The sequence below is a fragment of the Harpia harpyja genome, chromosome 17 (assembly GCF_026419915.1).
Source record: "Harpia harpyja isolate bHarHar1 chromosome 17, bHarHar1 primary haplotype, whole genome shotgun sequence".
Taxonomy (NCBI): Eukaryota; Metazoa; Chordata; class Aves; order Accipitriformes; family Accipitridae; genus Harpia; species Harpia harpyja.
Window position 1 is genome coordinate 14,430,514 of NC_068956.1, and position 18,436 is coordinate 14,448,949.

Below are 18,436 nucleotides of genomic sequence, written 5' to 3' on the forward strand. Positions count from 1 at the left end.
TTTCCAAGTTACCTATTGACTATGTGTTACCTAGTCATTGTGAATGCTGCCAGCACTGCTTATTAACCAGTGCAGTTATAGCCATAATGTTCTGGCCCAAGGGGGAGCAGTCACACTGCAAAAAACCTGAATTATCCTGTCCTCTGCAGTGCACCACCCATCTTAGCTGTACTTCTAGGATGTGGAGAGAATCAGGGAAATGGTGGGAGGATTTACTCCATGCCCTCACAGCAAAGAACACATTATAAATACCTGTATCTAAGCTAGGTTAGCAGATGAAGTTTAAAATACTATTGAGCTTAAGCTCAAGAGGGTTTTGTGTTTAGATTCAGTAAACGTTCACAGCAATGCCTGAGCAAAGCTCTGGGTAATCCAGGAGTGAAAACATCTTCTGCATCAGAGATCCTATACTTTGCAGTAGGATTAAGGAGTAGTGTGAGCTCTCCGGGATAGGGCATACATCCACTTACTTGGGGATTGCTGTAGATTTCATGTATGGCTATCTAAATCAAAGGCTAGTGAATCCTTAAGTATATTATACTTTGGTGTTGTGAGTGTGTGCAATTGTCAGTTTGTGGACACAGTCAGTTGTGTGCCACTGTTACAGCTACCTCTTCCCAAGCAGGACCCGTTCCAAGGCATAAAAGGCCAATGTTTCTTGCTGAAGGTGCCAGCCAGCATTTTATCCCCCATCTCTACACCACTACTGTTTTAGAGTGCACTGTTCCTTTCCTTTCATGTAGTGAAATCACCCGTCAGTGTTCAACTACGTAAGATTAAATCTATCTCTGAGCCTATGCCATTTTACGCACTCCCTTAAGGTAACAGACAGAAGAATAGCCTTTCTATGATACTACCAAAAGCATTTGTTACCTGTGACAAGAACTCTGAAAGTAAAGGGAAATGCACTCTGACTTCATGACTTTGTCCAATTTTCTGGATCTAATACCAGACTTCAAGGTTTCCCTCAGAGAAAGGATGTAATACTGAATCCTTGTGCTTCACTTGGGTTGATAAAATCTTCACCTGTATTTCCTAGGCAGAAAAATCCTCTGGATCTTGCCCGTCTCCTGCCTGTTTACCCTAGTAAAATGCTGTTACCCATCCAGTTGCCAAAGAAAATCAGTCTGCTGGAACTCTGTTGGGCAACTTTATCAAGCTGCAATATTCGAAAATTACACCTGAACAACATGTTCAAATTAAAAAAATTAGGAGAGTTTTTGATTTTGTAGGCTACTTGTGGATGCTGTTTTGTTTCATTTCTCTGCTCTAACTCCAACTAAAATAGTGATAAAAAGCCAAAATGATTATTTTTAATACTATCTCTCTCTAATCTAGGACCGCTTGGGTTTACATGGGTAAAACATTACTGCACTTACGACAAAGGAACAAAAACATTTACAATGAGTATAGCTGAAACAAAATCTGGTGGAAAAGTGGTGAGTTGCACATACATGAATGCATATGTGAACTGTATATTCCATCTTTTATATTAAGCATTCAGAAACTGTTAAAAAAATGTGGCGAACAAAGCATAAGGCTGTTTTCATACATGAAGCAGTGCATGTCTTACGTAGCATAGATAAATATTTAAATAAAAATATTTCTTTTAAAACGTATATAAACCGCATATTTAATACATTCTCTAATGTGGTGGTTCCAAATTCATAGGAAATCAATCACATTTGCACAGAATCATAGAATGGATGAGGTTTGCAAGGGAACTCTGTAGATCTTCTAGTTTAATCTCAACACAGGGTCAACTACAGCAGGTTAGCGAGGCCTGTGTCCAGTCAGGTTTTAGATATCACCAAGGGTGGAGACCCCACAACTTCTGGGCAACCCGTTTCAGTGTTTGACCACCATAAAAAAGCTTTTTTTTAAGTTCAGATGGAATTACCTGTATTTCAGTTTGTGCCCACTGCCTCTTGCCGTTTCACTGGGCACCACTGAGGAGACTCTGACTCATCTTCTTTACTGCTTTGCATCAAGTATCTATAGATAAATCACTGATATGATCCCCCTTCTCCAGATTGAACAGTCCCAGCTCTCTCAACCTCTCCTCATATGACAGATACTTCAAGTCCTTAATCACCTTGGTAGCCCTTAGCTGGACTTGCTGTAGTACATCACTGTCTTGTACTGGGGAGCCCAATACTGGACACAGCACTCCAGATGTGTCTCACCACGGCTGAACAGAGAGGGTGAGGATCATGTCCCTTGACCTGCTGGCAATGCCTTGCCTGATGGCAGCCCAGCAGGCTTGTTGGCCGCCTTTGCTGCAAGAGCACATTGCTGGCCCATGGTCAACTTGTTGCCCACCAGGACCTGCAGGTCCTTTTCTGCCAAGCTGCTTTCCACCCTGTCAGGCCCATCTTCTTCTGGTGTCTGGGGTTATTCCTATTTGCCCTAAACAGTGCTGGCCTCAGTATGATTCCTTGGGCATACCACTAGTGACCGGCTGCAGCTGGACTTCCACTGTGAGCTCAGCAGTTCAGCCAGTTTTCAGTCCACCTCACCATCTGTTTATCTATTCTGTACTTCACCAGTTTGTCTATGAGGATGTAGTAGGAAACATCCTACTGTAGTAGGATGTAGTGTTGAAAGCCTGGCTAAAGTTGAGATAAACAATATTCTTTGTTCTTCCATCATCCACTGAGCCATCCATCACATTGTAGAGGGCTATCAATTTGATCCTGCATGATTTCCCCTTCATTAAATCCATGCTGCCTACTTCCAGTCACCTTTCTATCCTTAATATGTTTGGAAATGCTTTCCAGGATTATTCAGTTCATCACCTTCCCAGGGACCAAGGTGATGCAGACTGGCCGGTAGTTCCCCACAGGACAAGATGAAATGGCTTGATTTTGCACCAGGGGAGGTTTAGATTGGATATTGGGAAAAATTTCTTCACCAAAAGGGTTGTCAAGCATTGGAACAGGCTGCCCTGGGAAGTGGTGGAGTCACCATCCCTGGAGGTATTTAAAAGACATGTAGACGTGGCACTTAGGAACATGGTTTAGTGGTGGACTTGGCAGTGTTACGTTTGCTGTTGGACTCAATCCCAAAGGTCTTTTTCAACGTGAATGATTCTGATTCTATATCTTTTTCCTTTCTCTTCTTGAAGGCAGGAGCGACATTAGCTTTCTCCCATTCCTTAGAAACACCCCTGTGATTGCATCAGCCTTTCCAACATCATAGAGTTTGGCCTCACGATGGTGGCCAGAACTAGGAGTTAGTCAGCTTTATTCTTTAGAAATCTTTTTATCTACATGTGAGACTTGACAATTATATGATAGTCATTCTAACATGTAACATATAATCATATTATATATGCAGATGTTTGTAAACTTTTGAATTTAGGGAGTTTTCTGAAATATAATGATTAAATAACAAATATGTGACAGAAAGCTATTAACTGTAATCTTACTTTATATACAGAGAAATTATTGTATAAGTTCCTAAATAATTTTAATCCCTATCTTAAGACATGTTCTTTGGACTGTTCATACAGTTAAATTTAAGATGTCGAGCCTAGGTATATCAGCATATTGCCTGTGCTAATTTTGTTTTGTTTTGTTTTATAGAATGGCCTTGTCACAAGCTCACCAGAAATATTCAAGCTAAAATCTTGCATCAGGAGAAAGACAGATTCAATTGACAAACGTTTCTGTTTCGATATTGAAGTATTTGAGAGGTTTGAATTTTTTTCATTGTGTTAACAAATTGGAAATAATTAAAAATAGAAGCACTTGCAACCAATATATTTCTTAATATGCTTGTATCCAGACAAACTAGGCTTTCAAGACTTAGTACTTACTTGTTCACACCTATTTTTCGAACAAAATTCACTACATTGCATATGTGTTGTCTTAACTACATTATGTTTGCATACAGATAGAAGATGGATTCTTACAGAACCTGAAGCACAACTGACTACCCTCTTTTAGGAACAGATCATAAATATTTTTTAAAATACTTATTAATAAGCACATTCTGTACCAATCTCTATTTCTTTCAGAAATGTATGATAGCACGTCATTTTTCTTTTTTGAAAATTACTTCTACAATTATTTTTTTTTACTTATTCATGGATATTATAATTATAAGATAGATGAAAACAGCTTTTCTGTATTTGAAGTGTACGTACACAGTATTTTGTAAAAGTTTTTTATTTACGCTTCAGAATAAAAAGAAATATTGAATTAATTTTTCCCTTAAAATATGATAAATAGACTGACTTTTGTAGTCATTCTTTTAAGAAATATTTTATGACTGTTACTGTCATTTTAAATTCCATTCAACACTGCTGTATTTACATTATAATTTTGAGGCTACTTTGGTACTTTCAAATATAATACATTATTTTGGTCAAATAGACTTCTGAGTGAGTTCAAGTTTAAGAAATAGAAATTTGATATGAACAAATGTTGACACTAATTGGTCTCTTGAAAGCTCCTAAGCTTGAATTGACAGGTTGAGTTTGAAATTGGTAGTTGTTCCTAAGTAGAATTGCATTTATTAGACACCTCCGTGGCAGTACCATTGTAACATATTCACAAGTGAGTGTTGTCCCTTTTCTCTCCCTTAGTCTACTAGAATGTCCACAGTTCAACAAAATTGCACAGAACAATTAGTTCCATCTGCAGTTCTTCAAGATCTCATCAAAGAGAGAGTTATAGGCACTTTCTACATACCATTTATTCCTTTTGGGCATTTTGATTGATTACAAATGTGCATGGCCTATAAGTTAAAGGCATTCTGGAAACTTGGACAGAAGATTGAAAGGGGAGTGAAATACAAAGTTACTTGGTCATTGTTGTAACGATCTAACTTTCACAGGGTGATTAAAAAGTTCACTTTTCCAATTGATTTGGTATTCAGCAGGGAAGTAGTGAATTTTCATACAAGTCAGCAGAGGAGATAAATAGACAATGAAGTACCTAGAAATATTTGGTGGCAGTTCATATACAAGGGTAACATTAATCTCTTCTGAACGTCGTGTTGGTAAAACTTGGGTTTCTCCTAAGAAGGAGAAAATGCAGTGGCTGTTACTGATGTCTGTAATGACTAAGAATGTGAGCGAGTTCATATAAATATAAACACAGTACTGGAATACTGAGGATTCAAAAAGACTGTGATAATGATTACATTTGAACTAAATTTAAATTCAAAACTTAATAATGTTTACTTGCAGTATGATGTTGGACATCACCTACAAAATACAGAAAAGCTTTAAAAGTAACTGACACTAGTAAAAGATAAGTTTCCTTAGTAACGTGAGGGTGTGGGGTATGACTTTTCATCATGAAAGACCACTTTTTAAAAATGTGCAGCTACACCAGTCTTCAAAATTTTGTTGTGAGATTTTATGGGTAACTTCTGTCTCCAAACACCTTATCCCACAGAGCTAATTCTCTCCTTGCATTATTATATGCAACATTGTATGAAATGTTATATAAAATATTATTTTATTAAAACATCGGAAAACCATGCAGACTGATGAGCACATCTCATTTCATGAAAGAACCATGTTAACTGAAAGAAACCCGTGTGAACAACTAATGGAGAACACACTGTGAGCCCTTCCAATTGACATAATTAATTTAAAATTTACTTAGGTGTTTTTCACACCTCCATTCAGCTCAGACTTCTTGTAAAAACTATTCTAGAGGTTACACCATCTTATTTGTACTGGAGCTATATAAAAAGGTAACACCAAAAAGTGTGTTTCACCTTGAGTGTAATTTTAATGTCTGAGAAATTACCAACTATTTCAGTAACTAGAGATGAAGTTAGTTCAAAAAGTATTGGAGTTGATTTGGGTTGGGGTTTTTTGGGTTTGGTTTTTTTTTTAGGAAACTAATATACAGGGCTTATAGTCTTAGATATTTCAGTGTTAAAACATGCTATACAATGACTGCAAACTTGGCCAACAGATTAAATCAGAAACTCAGAGCTAAAAGCAAGTATCTCTAAGCCTGAAGTAAAATGGCACTCAGAAATTTCTGTTCTTTCTGTACATGCTGACCAAGGGACTATAAGTATAAATGGAATATTAAGCAGTAATCACAATAGAAAGAAAAAAACAATCAGTTTCTGTTTCTAAAATGCTTTTGAGAGAAAAATTCCTAAATAAGAATCTGTGGGTAGGTAGCAAGATGGAATATTAAAATGGAAATAAACTTAGACTTTAAGAAAATAGAAGAACGATTATACATCTTAACCTGGATTAACTGTATCTTTTTACTCTTGTGATAGTAGATAGCAAACAAAATATTCTGCTTGGCATCTTTATGTATAAAGGCAGGGCTTACTCCTCCTTGAATGGTTTGGTGTATGTGAGTGAACACACATTTTGATATTTTATATTGTCCAGTTGCTTTCTTGAATGCTTTTTAAATACAAGGTGACAGTGTAGGTCTTTTGGAGACGTGGGCAAGGGTGGTGGTTGTTTGGTTATTTATTTCTATGGTGGAAGATAAATACCTAGTAAAAACTATAGTGTCCTTTACTTGTGAACCTACCATAGAAAAATCAGTTTGGGACAGTCTGCTGAAAGTTTTGAGCAGTTACATGTTACACTGGTGTGGCAGCAGGACTTTTTAAATGGACTCTCATGGGCATTCTATGTTGGCAAATCAGTGAATTAACTGCAAAGCATTTCTTAAAGAACTCATTTGCCCATGATCACAAATAGAGACTAATTCTTTGTATTTACACATCTGTTCATATAATTATTCCAGGAACAAAGATAGAAATTGGTTCCCTCATCCCTTCACTGGTTCCCATGGCTCTTTTTCTAAGCAATGTCAAAGCTTCATCAACAGAGAGGATATGCCACTTTTTAAACTTCTTTCATAGTGGTTAAAGCACAGCCAGTAGAAAGAACTGATTTTTTGAGTCCTTTCAAATAAAAAAATCCTGCACCATGACAGTACTCAGCTCAATTGGCTTTACATCTTCAGACTTGAGATACTATCTCAAAGCACTCTTTTTAGGCAGCCATTTTAGGGCACATTTCTTTTGACTGACGTTGGATGTCTGTTTTGGGATATGACTTTCAGATTAAAAGTACCTACTTCATTTGCTATTAAAGGAATGTAGATAACTAGCTCAGGCATGGACATATTTAGTCAAATTGAGCTGATCTATCTTGCCCTTAAGTTTTCCACCCTAAGCATCTCCCCACTGAAAAATGGGTTGTATGGGATCCCATTTGCAGGTGTATAACTCATCTTGCAATATGGAGGTGCCTAATACCTATTGGAGGCTTGGAGCACTTAGGACTTGGCATCTAAAATTACATGTTGCCATACCGAACTTTTAAAAAACAAACCTGTTTTTAAATCTAGCTCAAAGTTATTGTGTTATGACAGAAGCTTTCAACTTTCATTAACTTCTCTCTGTCTTTTATGTATTCACTTCATGTCAATATACAATTGGATTCTGACTTTGGATACTGTTTGAGAAAAAGAAATTAGTAACTTCAGTGTATGTGTATGTTTTTGACAGACCTGGAATCATCACACTGCAAGCTTTTTCAGAATCCAACCGAAAACTTTGGCTTGAAGCTATGGATGGCAAGGAACCAGTAAGGATATTTTTTCTTTTTCTTTTCTTTTTACAGTTTTATGGCACACATATTAAAGAAAGAACCTAGTATGCATTTCAGATACTCTGTTACAGTACAGGCAAATACAGTTCTGTTCTTTGTGAGACACTATCACAAGTACACAGTTGAAGATAGGTACAAAGTAGAAAAGCAGAACTATTAGTGAATTTAAGCCTTTATTTATATATTATTATTTTATGTTAAGTTATTTAATGTTTAAGTAATATGATAGTGTATTGTCTAATAGGATTCATGGTTCGGATAACATTTATGAAGTGGTAGTTTCTGCACTAGTAAAGACTAACCATCTTTTGAGCAGTGTCATGGAGTAAACAATTAGCACCATCTTGAAAGGCACTGCAGAGAGCATAAAAATGTGTTGAAAGCTACTAAGAGACAGGCTTGTCTGAGATTTCTTCCCACTATTAACCTGCTCTTAAAATAGTCACTGAATGAAGGTGACGCCAGACCTGTATCCAAGGGGAAAAAAATGGTTTTATGAGATAGATGAGTGTTTTTACAAGCTTCTTGTTTGACTGAAACAGTACAGAAATTAGATCAGTAGTTGTATTGAAATTTAACCCATTTGGAGTCTGCAAATCTGACTTCTAACAAATTTTAGGTGCCTATCCTACCACAGGGCTGTTAACTTGGGTGAGTGCTGTGGGGGTAAATGTCAAGCTGAAAGGCAAGGCTGGCTTTCACCTAGCAGCAAGCTAATACACAGCATGTTGCAACTACCAACAAACCTGGCAATAAAGAATTTAAAGCACAAACATTGACCTGTTTTGGTTTTTTTTACAGATCTACACACTGCCAGCCATTATTAGCAAGAAGGAAGAAAGTAAGCTCTTCATTTATGTAGTTATCAAATATTGCTAGATTTCTGTAGTGTCCTGGTTTCTAGATGTGTGTGTGAGGGAGAAATTAATTATTTTACATTTTCTTTCTATTGCTGTGAAATAACTGTTGGATAACATGATCGGGCTACACAAAAGCACATCCTAAGCTATGAAAACTGTGAGAAAGCCTTCAACTTTTGTATTACCATCAAACACAAATTGGAAGAAAATTTGATTGGCTCCAAAGCTACAATATATTTAACAAATCTGTAAAAATTTCAGTAGTCTGTATACCTAAATGTAGATACATGCCAGCGTGTTGAAATAATATCCCTATATAGAATCATAGAATCGTTTAGGTTGGAAAAGACCTTTAAGGTCATCGGGTCCAACCATTAACCTAACACTGCCAACTCCACCACTAAACCATGTCCCTAAGTGCCACATCTACACGTCTTTTAAATCCCTCCAGGGATGGTGACTCAACCACTTCTCTGGGCAGCCTGTTCCAATGCTTCATAACCCCTTCAGTGAAGAATTTTTTTCTAATATCCAACCTAAACCTCCCCTGGTGCAATTTGAGGCCATTTCCTCTTGTCCTATTGCTTGTTACTTCAGAGAAGAGACCAACACCCACCCCGCTACAACCTCCTTTCAGGTAGTTGTAGAGAGCGATAAGGTCTCCCCTCAGCCTCCTTTTCTCCAGGCTAAACAACCCCAGTTCCCTCAGCCGCTCCTCATAAGCCTTGCTCTCCAGAGTAAATATCAATCATAATCTTGTGGATAAATGTGTATCAGTCCTTTTTGACTAATGTGAATGTAGCTAAACACGGAGATTTTGTGTATTGATAAGTTAGGAAACAATTACCTTTTTTTGTCTTCTTTTTATAGTGTTCTTAAATGAAGCAGGTTTCAACTTTGTCAGGAAATGTATTCATGCTGTAGAAACAAGAGGTGTGTATTAAATCACAAATTATGTATTAGATTATTATGAGTATTTTTTCTTGAATATTACTTTGATTAATTCTACATGTTTTACAGCTGTGCTTTGGAGTGTGTCCATCATTTGGTTTGTACTTTTCACATTTTATCTGTCTGCTTTACACTTAAAACTGTTACCACAAGTTCCAACAACAGTTCTTAACGTATCATTTAAGTTATTTTTTTAAACATTTTCTGTAATTTCATGTTGTTTAGACAGCTTAATAGACAGTTGGACACAACTTTAGTCTTTAATTTGTGGGCACCAAATTGTGCTTTATCGTGGTAAAACTGTGGGGAGCCTCAGCTCCCAGCTTTGGTTTCTGGCGTGAAACCTGAAGACCAAAAAGTGGCATGAATACTCTCTGCTGGAACATCTTTTTTGCAGAGCATAACTCCTGTAATTTTATTCACTCATTTTGCACAAGGTTTATCAATTTTTTAAATGTTTAGAAACTCATTTTTGGTAGTGGGAATGTACAAAAAGAAAATAATAATCGCTCTACTGATGAGGTAATATCTTGCAACTCACAGCAAATTTTTAATTATCCACTTCTAAATGAAGGAGTATGGCTGTATCACCTTCCACAGAAAGAGGTAACCTTTTCTTGTCCATGCACTGAACTGTCAGCATGCAACTCTTCTAATCCAAAAGCTGTGTGGTCTCTGTGCAACATTGAGCTCAACATGAATTCAGTTTCTTAGGTAACAATGTTATGTAGCTTTTGAATCACTGCTGACTCAGAGCTTGCAGTTTTTTCGGGGCGGGGCGGGGGGGGAGTTTCAAAACAAAACACCTAGGTTACCTGAAGTGAGATCAGACTTTGGAATGTTGTTTTCAAAGGAAAAGTGGACAATTTTTAAATGGTAAGACCTGAAGTGGGGAGAAGGGAAGACTTTTAAGTCCTGCTGATTTTAAAAGGCAGTTAAAAACAATAAAATTATCATCACTGGCATACTGAAATACTGTGTTGCGAATGTCTCACTTTAAACATTATTTGTTATTAGTATCTGTGCTATTAAAAAAACCCCAACAATTGAATCTTATGGGTAAATTGGGATTTGACTGTCTCTATAACATATAAATTTTCAATTGCAGTGTTTCAACAGTATACAGTATATGATTTTATTTTGGGTACAATAATTTCTCCTATAAATGTCAATCAATTCTTAATTGGAAGGGATGGTGTTCTAAGCAAATACAGATGCATAGTAATTCTACTGAAGTCTAGGTAAGATAAACTTGTTAACACGTAATGTGTTTTATGACTGCTTTGGGGTCTTATTTTTCACCTTTCCCAGCCATCTCCTTGTTGTTTGGTAATATGGGTCATTTCTATGCAAAAGGGTTCTGTTAATGTAAAATTATGATTAGTGTATAGTATGGTATGGATTCAGTGGAATGCAGTTGTTAATATCCCAGAAGAGAATTCAGTAGGGTAAAGCAGTACTCAAGAATGTAATTGTACAATTTTCCATAAACACATTTAGGTGTTTTGAAAACATACACAAAGGATGCATCAGCATATATTGAAATAACCATATTTTCATTATTTTCATTGTGCTTGTTTTCCCAATGTAGGTATTACAATCCTGGGGCTGTATAGAATAGGTGGTGTAAACTCCAAGGTGCAAAAGCTGATGAATACCATATTTTGTAAGTAGCTGAAGTGTACCTTTGTCAGTGTGCAGTGTGTGCGCTGTGGTCCCTTTTGCCTTAACTGCTGTGCTCAGAAGATTTTGTCATAATATTTACAATTTTGTATGTGCACTTACTGCCACTAAATTGAGTTTGCAGTCTTAAAATGAGTGATCTATCTAACTAGTTTCCTCTGTGCATTAGTATTCAATTTCTGCATGTAATCATTGATATGAGCAAATTACTGATAAAATGCATGTCTTCTTTTAGCTTTAAAGTTGTATTTATTGGTATCTGTTTGGCATGTTTCAGAAGTGGTCCAAAGCTTAGTTCTGTAACACAGCATAACTCAGTTTAACAGAGAGTTGTTCTAGTCTTTCACTATTCTTGCTAATTTGGCTCTCTGATGCCTGTGTTTGAATGTCTAAGCCAAATACATTAGTAATTCTCTGTTGACTTGGGCTTACTTTCCACTTTAATACAGTGCATATAGTTAATGTTTACAGGTACTAAATATGAGTGCTAAATTCATTTTTATTAATACTTTGGCAGAGATTAAAAGATTCAGATTGATCAGATTGGTAGTTAATCTGGCTAATAAGTAATCACGAGCTAAATGACTAATCTATTAGCTTCTCTTTTGCTGCTTTTCTAGTTAGTGTGTTAGTCAAACTGTAACACAATCATAATTCAAATTTCTACCAGCCCCTAAATCTCCTCCTGATATGGACATTGATATGGAACTTTGGGACAATAAAACAATAACAAGTGGACTAAAAAACTACCTCAGGTAAGTATGATGCTACACAAATCTCAGTGTTCATTTTCTGGCCCATTAATCTTTTGCTTATTAATATCATATTATATTTCTTGTATCCATTAGCATGGTAATAATTGAGTATATTATTATCTTGCCTAATATCCCTGTGATTATGTGTAATAATAAATCTAAAATTTGTCACACACTTTCTGCCTTATTAAGATAGTCATGCCTTATATAGCCCTAAATTTGGCAGAATTTAATTAATTGCATGTTCTTGCTTAAAATTTTTTACCTTAACCACATAACATGTTGTGCTCAGTCTTTCTTTTCTGAATCCCTTAACCTGTGTACCATGAGGTTTCATGGCATCATTGTTGGAGCAGAATAAAAATCTCAGCAAAACCGTAGGTTTTTATCCTATGGTGTTGGTGTCTTCACAAACACAATATCCCTCCCACACTATCATTTTCTCTTAAAAGTTTTGTTACTAAAAGACAAAATTTTCAAGAACTATGGTACTTCCGAGGTAGCTCTTTTTTGGGTCTCAATATATAACATTCAAAAGAAACATAATAAAAAGCATCAAATCCAGATGGTGAGTGTTCTATGACTTCTAAAAATCTAGATTTCCTAAACCAGTCACCTAACAAAGGGCAGCATCAGAAATCCCTATTCACTCTGGAAAATAGGCCTAGGATTTATAGTGGAATGCTCATGTACACTTCATTGAAAAGACTGGCTTTGGTTGAAGAAATTCATAATACAGCTTCAGAAGCACAAATCATTGTAAATACTGTGTTTGTGAAATTAGAATGTGAGCAAGCAGTAGCTCTGTGTTTGTGTCTGCCTTTCAGAGGATGACTCTTCTAGCATCTCCCAGATCAGAATTTCAGTCTCAAATTTCATCATGCTTTTGCCTTTCTTGGGCAAAAGATTGCTTTTGCAGCCCACTGTACTATGTTCTGCATCTGTATTTATCCCTGTTCTACAGTATGGAAGCCAGAAAACAGCGAGTCTCTGTGCTGTAGTCAGTGACGATAGTATTTCCCTTATTAACTTAAATGGTGACACCAGATTCAACTTAAAGAGATTTTCAGACTGTGTACATGACTGAGTTGTATACGACTTGTAATCAGAATCAGTCATCACTGAATTGGGTTTCCTAGGACATACCAATTTACATTGTGCAGATGTTGAGGGCTATCATAATCACACCCATAAAACTTAAAAAGACTTTGAGTAACGCTTTTCTTTAAATTTCCTTTTAATATTTTTTTTTACAACCAGGTGTCTTTCGGAACCACTGATGACTTTCAAGCTGCACAAAGATTTCATTGTTGCTGTTAGTAAGTAAAGTAATAAATACACTTTCATGAAAGTAATATTGTTTCTAACACTTAATCTCCCCAGTTACTATCCTTACTTTTTTCCTTGGTCTATTATTCGGTGATCCAGCCATGGATCCGAGTTCTTCCATGTCACTGTATGTGACAGCACAGTGCCACATGAAAGCCCTCAAAACAGAGAAGTTACACTAGAATGAAGCTGTTCACTGGTTTGTTCTGATTTTTTTAGACGATCTGTGTGACTGCCTTCTGCATGAAATTCTGAACCTTGATTCATATGTTTGTTTGTTTTATATGGGCTGATAATTCATTTATAGCATTCATCCCTCTCATCCAGGGACCTTTATTTTCCCAGCTTGCCTTGAGAAATTGGAGGCGGTGATAATTATCTCCTTTTCACAAATGGAGTAATTAGATACAAAGATAGTAAGATTGTTTTTTTAATGACTTCAGTCTATAATTTGAAGTTATTTCCCCATTTCCTCTTGCCTTGATAAGAATAAAAGCCACTCAAGAATTTTAGATATTTTTAATATCAAGGAGTAAAATCTTGGATTTCACTGAAGTGACACATCAGGTCAACATTGCCACTAATTTTTTTTGTTCCTGTAACAGTGGTTTTGGCAAATTACTTGAAATACAGATTTCAGAATATTGTAATAAATATAATCAAATTATCCTCATCATTTTAAAGGCTAATTGTGTTTGGCTTCTTGTAATGCATGTGTTATTTATGCTTGTATTAGCATACAGACATTGGTGCCATTTATAGTCACATCTTAGCACGTTCTAATTTATCAACAATATTTGTTTTCTGTTTAATAGAGTCAGATGATCAGAACTACAGAGTTGAGGCAGTGCATGCGCTTGTGCATAAGTTACCAGAGAAGAACAGAGAGATGCTAGACATCCTTATCAAGCACTTGGTCAAGTAATTATTTTTTATTTTTCTCTCTGGTATTATTGTAAGATGTGGTTATTTCTGCTTTAAATTTGTCAGTGTTGCTTAATCCATTCTCTGTGTTGAAACAATGCCACTTGAAATTACTTTTAATTCTAAAATGCTGTTCTAAATGTAGCTGAAGAGCACTCACTGTAGAAACAAAATAAAAAATAACACCATAAAGAGTCACCAAGATGACCAACTATGTTCATAAAATAAATCCACTCAATGTTTTTGTTCACGTTCCTACTTACTACAGAAATTGCCATAATTAAATTTAAGAAACGTCTAAAACTATGCTAAGGTTGATAGAAAACGCTGGTTTGAATCTGACTCGAGGTCCCACACTGTTTCAGAAATGGAGAGTACACTAATGTGATAATACTTGTCCTTCATCTTTGATCTTATTTTTCTGTCTAATAACTCTGAAGTGTAGTATCATTTGAAAACACTAATTTGAAGTAGTATTATTTGTGGTTTTGATATCTATATAAATGTCCAAACCCACTTTTGAATCTGCCTTGTTTCATCAGCTTCTCTAAGTATTAATTAAATGTCAGATGGAAAAGATTTTGCATTTCTTTGAACTGATGACCTTTTGTCTTCACTGAATTACACTTAGCATGTGCTGTGAGACAAAAAAGACAAGTTTTTATTCTCTTATGTCTTTCTGTATCACTAGCTATGATTACATACCATTATTACATTATAATTTATCCTGTTTCTGCATCAAATGTTATTCATGTAAATTTTAGTAAATCTTTGGTCAGTTTTCACTGGTATTTGCTGAATGCTTTTTAATATGTATTATGTATTAATATGTATTATTAATATGTATTAAATCTTTCTGATTTAGCATTCTGTATACTTTTTAGTACTTTTATCAATGATCTGGGAATGTGAATACTGAAACAGCAGTTGTTCAGATAAGGCCCACATGACTGAGAAATGTAGAAGACATAAGAGAGGAGTCCATATTGTTTTCATTCTGTTCATTACATCCCAGCTATTTTGCTTTGTTGATCACAGCTTGAGCCACAGCCTGCAGTAAGCTGTCTACAGTGGAGCGTAATGCAGTTTTGCTTCCTCTTACAGATGTGAGAACTTTGAAAATTTCTTTGATAGGAAATTATTTAGCCCTAATAAATTATTTTTAGCCTTTTATGTCATTAGCCCCTTAAGAACTAACATGATAGCAAGCTGCTGTGAATGTTTCCATTGCAAAAACTGATTAGGCAGACCTTGCATCTTGTTATACGTGGGGTAACCCAGAGAACAAGATGAAAGCAAGTTTCCTAAGTTTCCTTACTCACAGAGTTGTTTGATCAGCTAAAAAAAATAATATCTACTGTTTTCTAACCCTCTAAAAAGTTAAAGCATTTAATGATGGATTAATGATTTTGTAAAAGCTGCTAGTCTGGAAGCCCCCAAATTAGAAATATATATGCATAGGAACTGACTTATTTGTAGGCAGAATTAGTTATAGGCAAGCATTTCTTCCTTGACCTCTTTTCCTGGCCTCTTTATTCTCAATGTGACCTCAAATGCATTTCCAAAGAAAAGCATGCCTGCAGTATTCCCTTCTTTAATTGTTCTCTTTAACTTTTGCCTATCTCATCTTTGATGTGATTCTCATTTCTGATAAATGTAATCTTACAGTTTTATACTGAAAACTTTCAGTTCTTTTCTTTCCAACATTCAGTTCACCCCTTCTAATTTCTCATATAATTTGCCAGCTGTTGTTTATGCTAGCAGTTCTAATGAGACTGAATTCAAAATTAGTCTCTTGAGTATATTAGTTATCTTCCTTCCTCATCTTTTTCCTACCACTCTGTGAAGACTTTTCAAGGAAAAAATGGCAGATACAGTGCCTAATTTTATGAAAATGGGAAAGTATGAAACAACCCAACCTCCTGTTTCTTCATTCTTTTGTTTGAAATCCAATTTCAAAATGTACATCCTTTCCCTATATTTCTTTTAGCTATTCAGTTCCTTTATGTATGCTTTTCTGTCTAGGTGAAAATACTATACCTTTAACTATGAGTTATAAAATAAGGATAATATTATTTTTTCTTGGTTTAGGTCTTAAGGTCTTTACATGTCTGCCTACCTTGACTTTTGTGTCACAGTGCAAAATTAAATATGAACTAGATGTTGTGGGATGTAGATCATACTAAACAGAAACAAATCCAGCAAATCCTGAAAAGCACCCTGCAGAGAGGTGATACTGCATGAGTATATACTCAGTCAGCAGCTAGGCAAACATGGGAAGTTTGGTGTTATTTTCACATAGGTAATTCATTTTTTGTTTTTAAACCTTCCTAGTCAAATTACCTGTCTACTTTAAAGAATAAATCATTCTTTGGTATGATTTAATAACACCATACTTTTCTAAGGTAGATAGTCGGGAGTCTGCAATCTGGCAGTATCAAAAATTTACTAGTGATATATCAAAAAAAGAAATTTTGAGGAGAAAGCAACTGCACCTTAATGAATGCCTTACAGCTACCTGAAATGCATGATTACCTTGGCCTGTATCTATTCAGTAGCTCAGCAACAGTAGGACTAGGTCAGAAGAAATTGGCTATCAAAATGATCCATTTACAGGCCTGGGTTTTTCCTCTTCTGCAAGAAATTGAGTCTTTGAAATGCTTTGTAGAAAGTCCTTTCTGGTTACAATGTTATTAAATTCACCATTCCTTTTATTAGCAAAGCTACCAAATTTGTAACCAAGGAAACCCAAACACAGGACAAACACTACTTTCTCTCTTAAGCTATAAGACTATAGTGTTTGTGTAAGAGACCTTAACAGTTACTGTGCAGCCCAAAGCAGAATAACATTGCAAAGGGTTAATTTTTTTAGGTTTTTCTAACAAACTAGAGCTGAGTAATTCAAAATTCCATTTTCATTAGAATACTAGTGGACTTCCCAAAGACCCCTTAGTCATCTAAGCCAAACATAAGATCTGTTACAGAGAAAATTAGATTAAGATAATTGGCTAAAAATATGCTTTAACAAGGTAGTCATTTTCATTATATGGCTTCCAAATAATGATCTCTGCCAGTGTGTGTCTCTGAAATAAAACTCTGGAAAGTTTTTTTGAGATAAGTTGGTGAAACAACATAGGAAACGTGTAAGAAGATAGATATTTATTTTCCTGCAGTTTATAATTATGTTGTCTCCAATACAAACCCCTTTCCCATATTTCTCCCGCTTCTCAATGTAAATGGAGTGCTAAAACATTACTGTTCAAATATGAGGAGAGTATTACTTCATTATAGAAGTAATTGTACAGTCTATCTCACCTCTATACCAAGATAATTCTACTATTCTACTCATTCTGTGTACCATTAGTGCCTACTCAACAGGGAGAATAAGAGAAAGGTAATGTGTGAGTCCAGACGTGGGTTTGATCCTGATTCTAACAAAATCCCCCAGTAGCCTTGGGAAAACCTGTCAGGGAAGACATGACAGTCATCTTGTCACTGTCTTTCTAATCTTTGTAAGGGGATAGTATTTGTGTTATTTGCTACCAAACTCTGACATCAGATAGGTAATATTGCTAATGTTTATACAACATTTTAAGAACAAATCAAGCTATCCGAGAATATTATTGGAAGGAAAACATAGCAGATGTCTCCATAAATCTGATTAATGAAGGCTGTCAGAGAAAAACAGAAGATAAAGTTTGCTCCTACCTGCTAGTCTTCCAGTATTTTATAGATTTCACTGTTTCTTAATTTTTAAAGGTACAAGAGTTATTTTAATTATGTAGGAAGTGGCTAAAAATCCTCAGCTTGACAATGGTAGCAGATAGCAGTGAGAAGGAAGAGGAAAACAGGAACAAGTGCCTCAATAACTGATTGTATTTGGTAGCACATTCAGTAAAATTAAGCATTAAGGCAATTATAAACTCTTTACTTGGCATGATATTTCTCAGACATGAGGCAATAGGGCAGCTGTGACTGGGGAATCACTGGCAGTTATTTCGAAGGATTTATGATTATACAGTTTTTATTTGGAAAATCTTATTCGTAAGGAGAGAAAAGGGGCATTGAGGATTACTGATTGATGGTTTTCATTTTACTATCTGATAAATTATGGGAAAAACTAGGTTTCTAAATTCTACATTAAGAAGAAAAATGACAGAAAAAGTACAGTAAGCAATAACAATATACAGAAGTAAAAGATTAATATATTTTAAAGCCAGAAGATGTCATTATGATCATCTAGTGTTATCTATACAACAGAAACAACGATTTTGCTGACCCTATTGATCCCATGTTTTTAACATATTAATAAAGAG

The 18,436-nt window shown here is 35.6% G+C and overlaps 1 protein-coding gene across 1 annotated transcript in view; it reads left to right on the forward strand.

Annotated features, from left to right (window-relative positions):
* Positions 1-18,436, forward strand: part of ARHGAP42 (Rho GTPase activating protein 42) — a 162,145-nt gene that overhangs the window by 125,233 nt on the left and 18,476 nt on the right. The window contains exons 9-17 of the mRNA XM_052812685.1: positions 1,339-1,439; positions 3,588-3,697; positions 7,516-7,594; positions 8,420-8,459; positions 9,349-9,411; positions 11,021-11,095; positions 11,783-11,867; positions 13,128-13,186; positions 14,012-14,117. Of these exons, the coding sequence (XP_052668645.1) occupies positions 1,339-1,439; positions 3,588-3,697; positions 7,516-7,594; positions 8,420-8,459; positions 9,349-9,411; positions 11,021-11,095; positions 11,783-11,867; positions 13,128-13,186; positions 14,012-14,117 (718 nt within the window). The remainder of the gene's footprint in view (positions 1-1,338; positions 1,440-3,587; positions 3,698-7,515; positions 7,595-8,419; positions 8,460-9,348; positions 9,412-11,020; positions 11,096-11,782; positions 11,868-13,127; positions 13,187-14,011; positions 14,118-18,436) is intronic.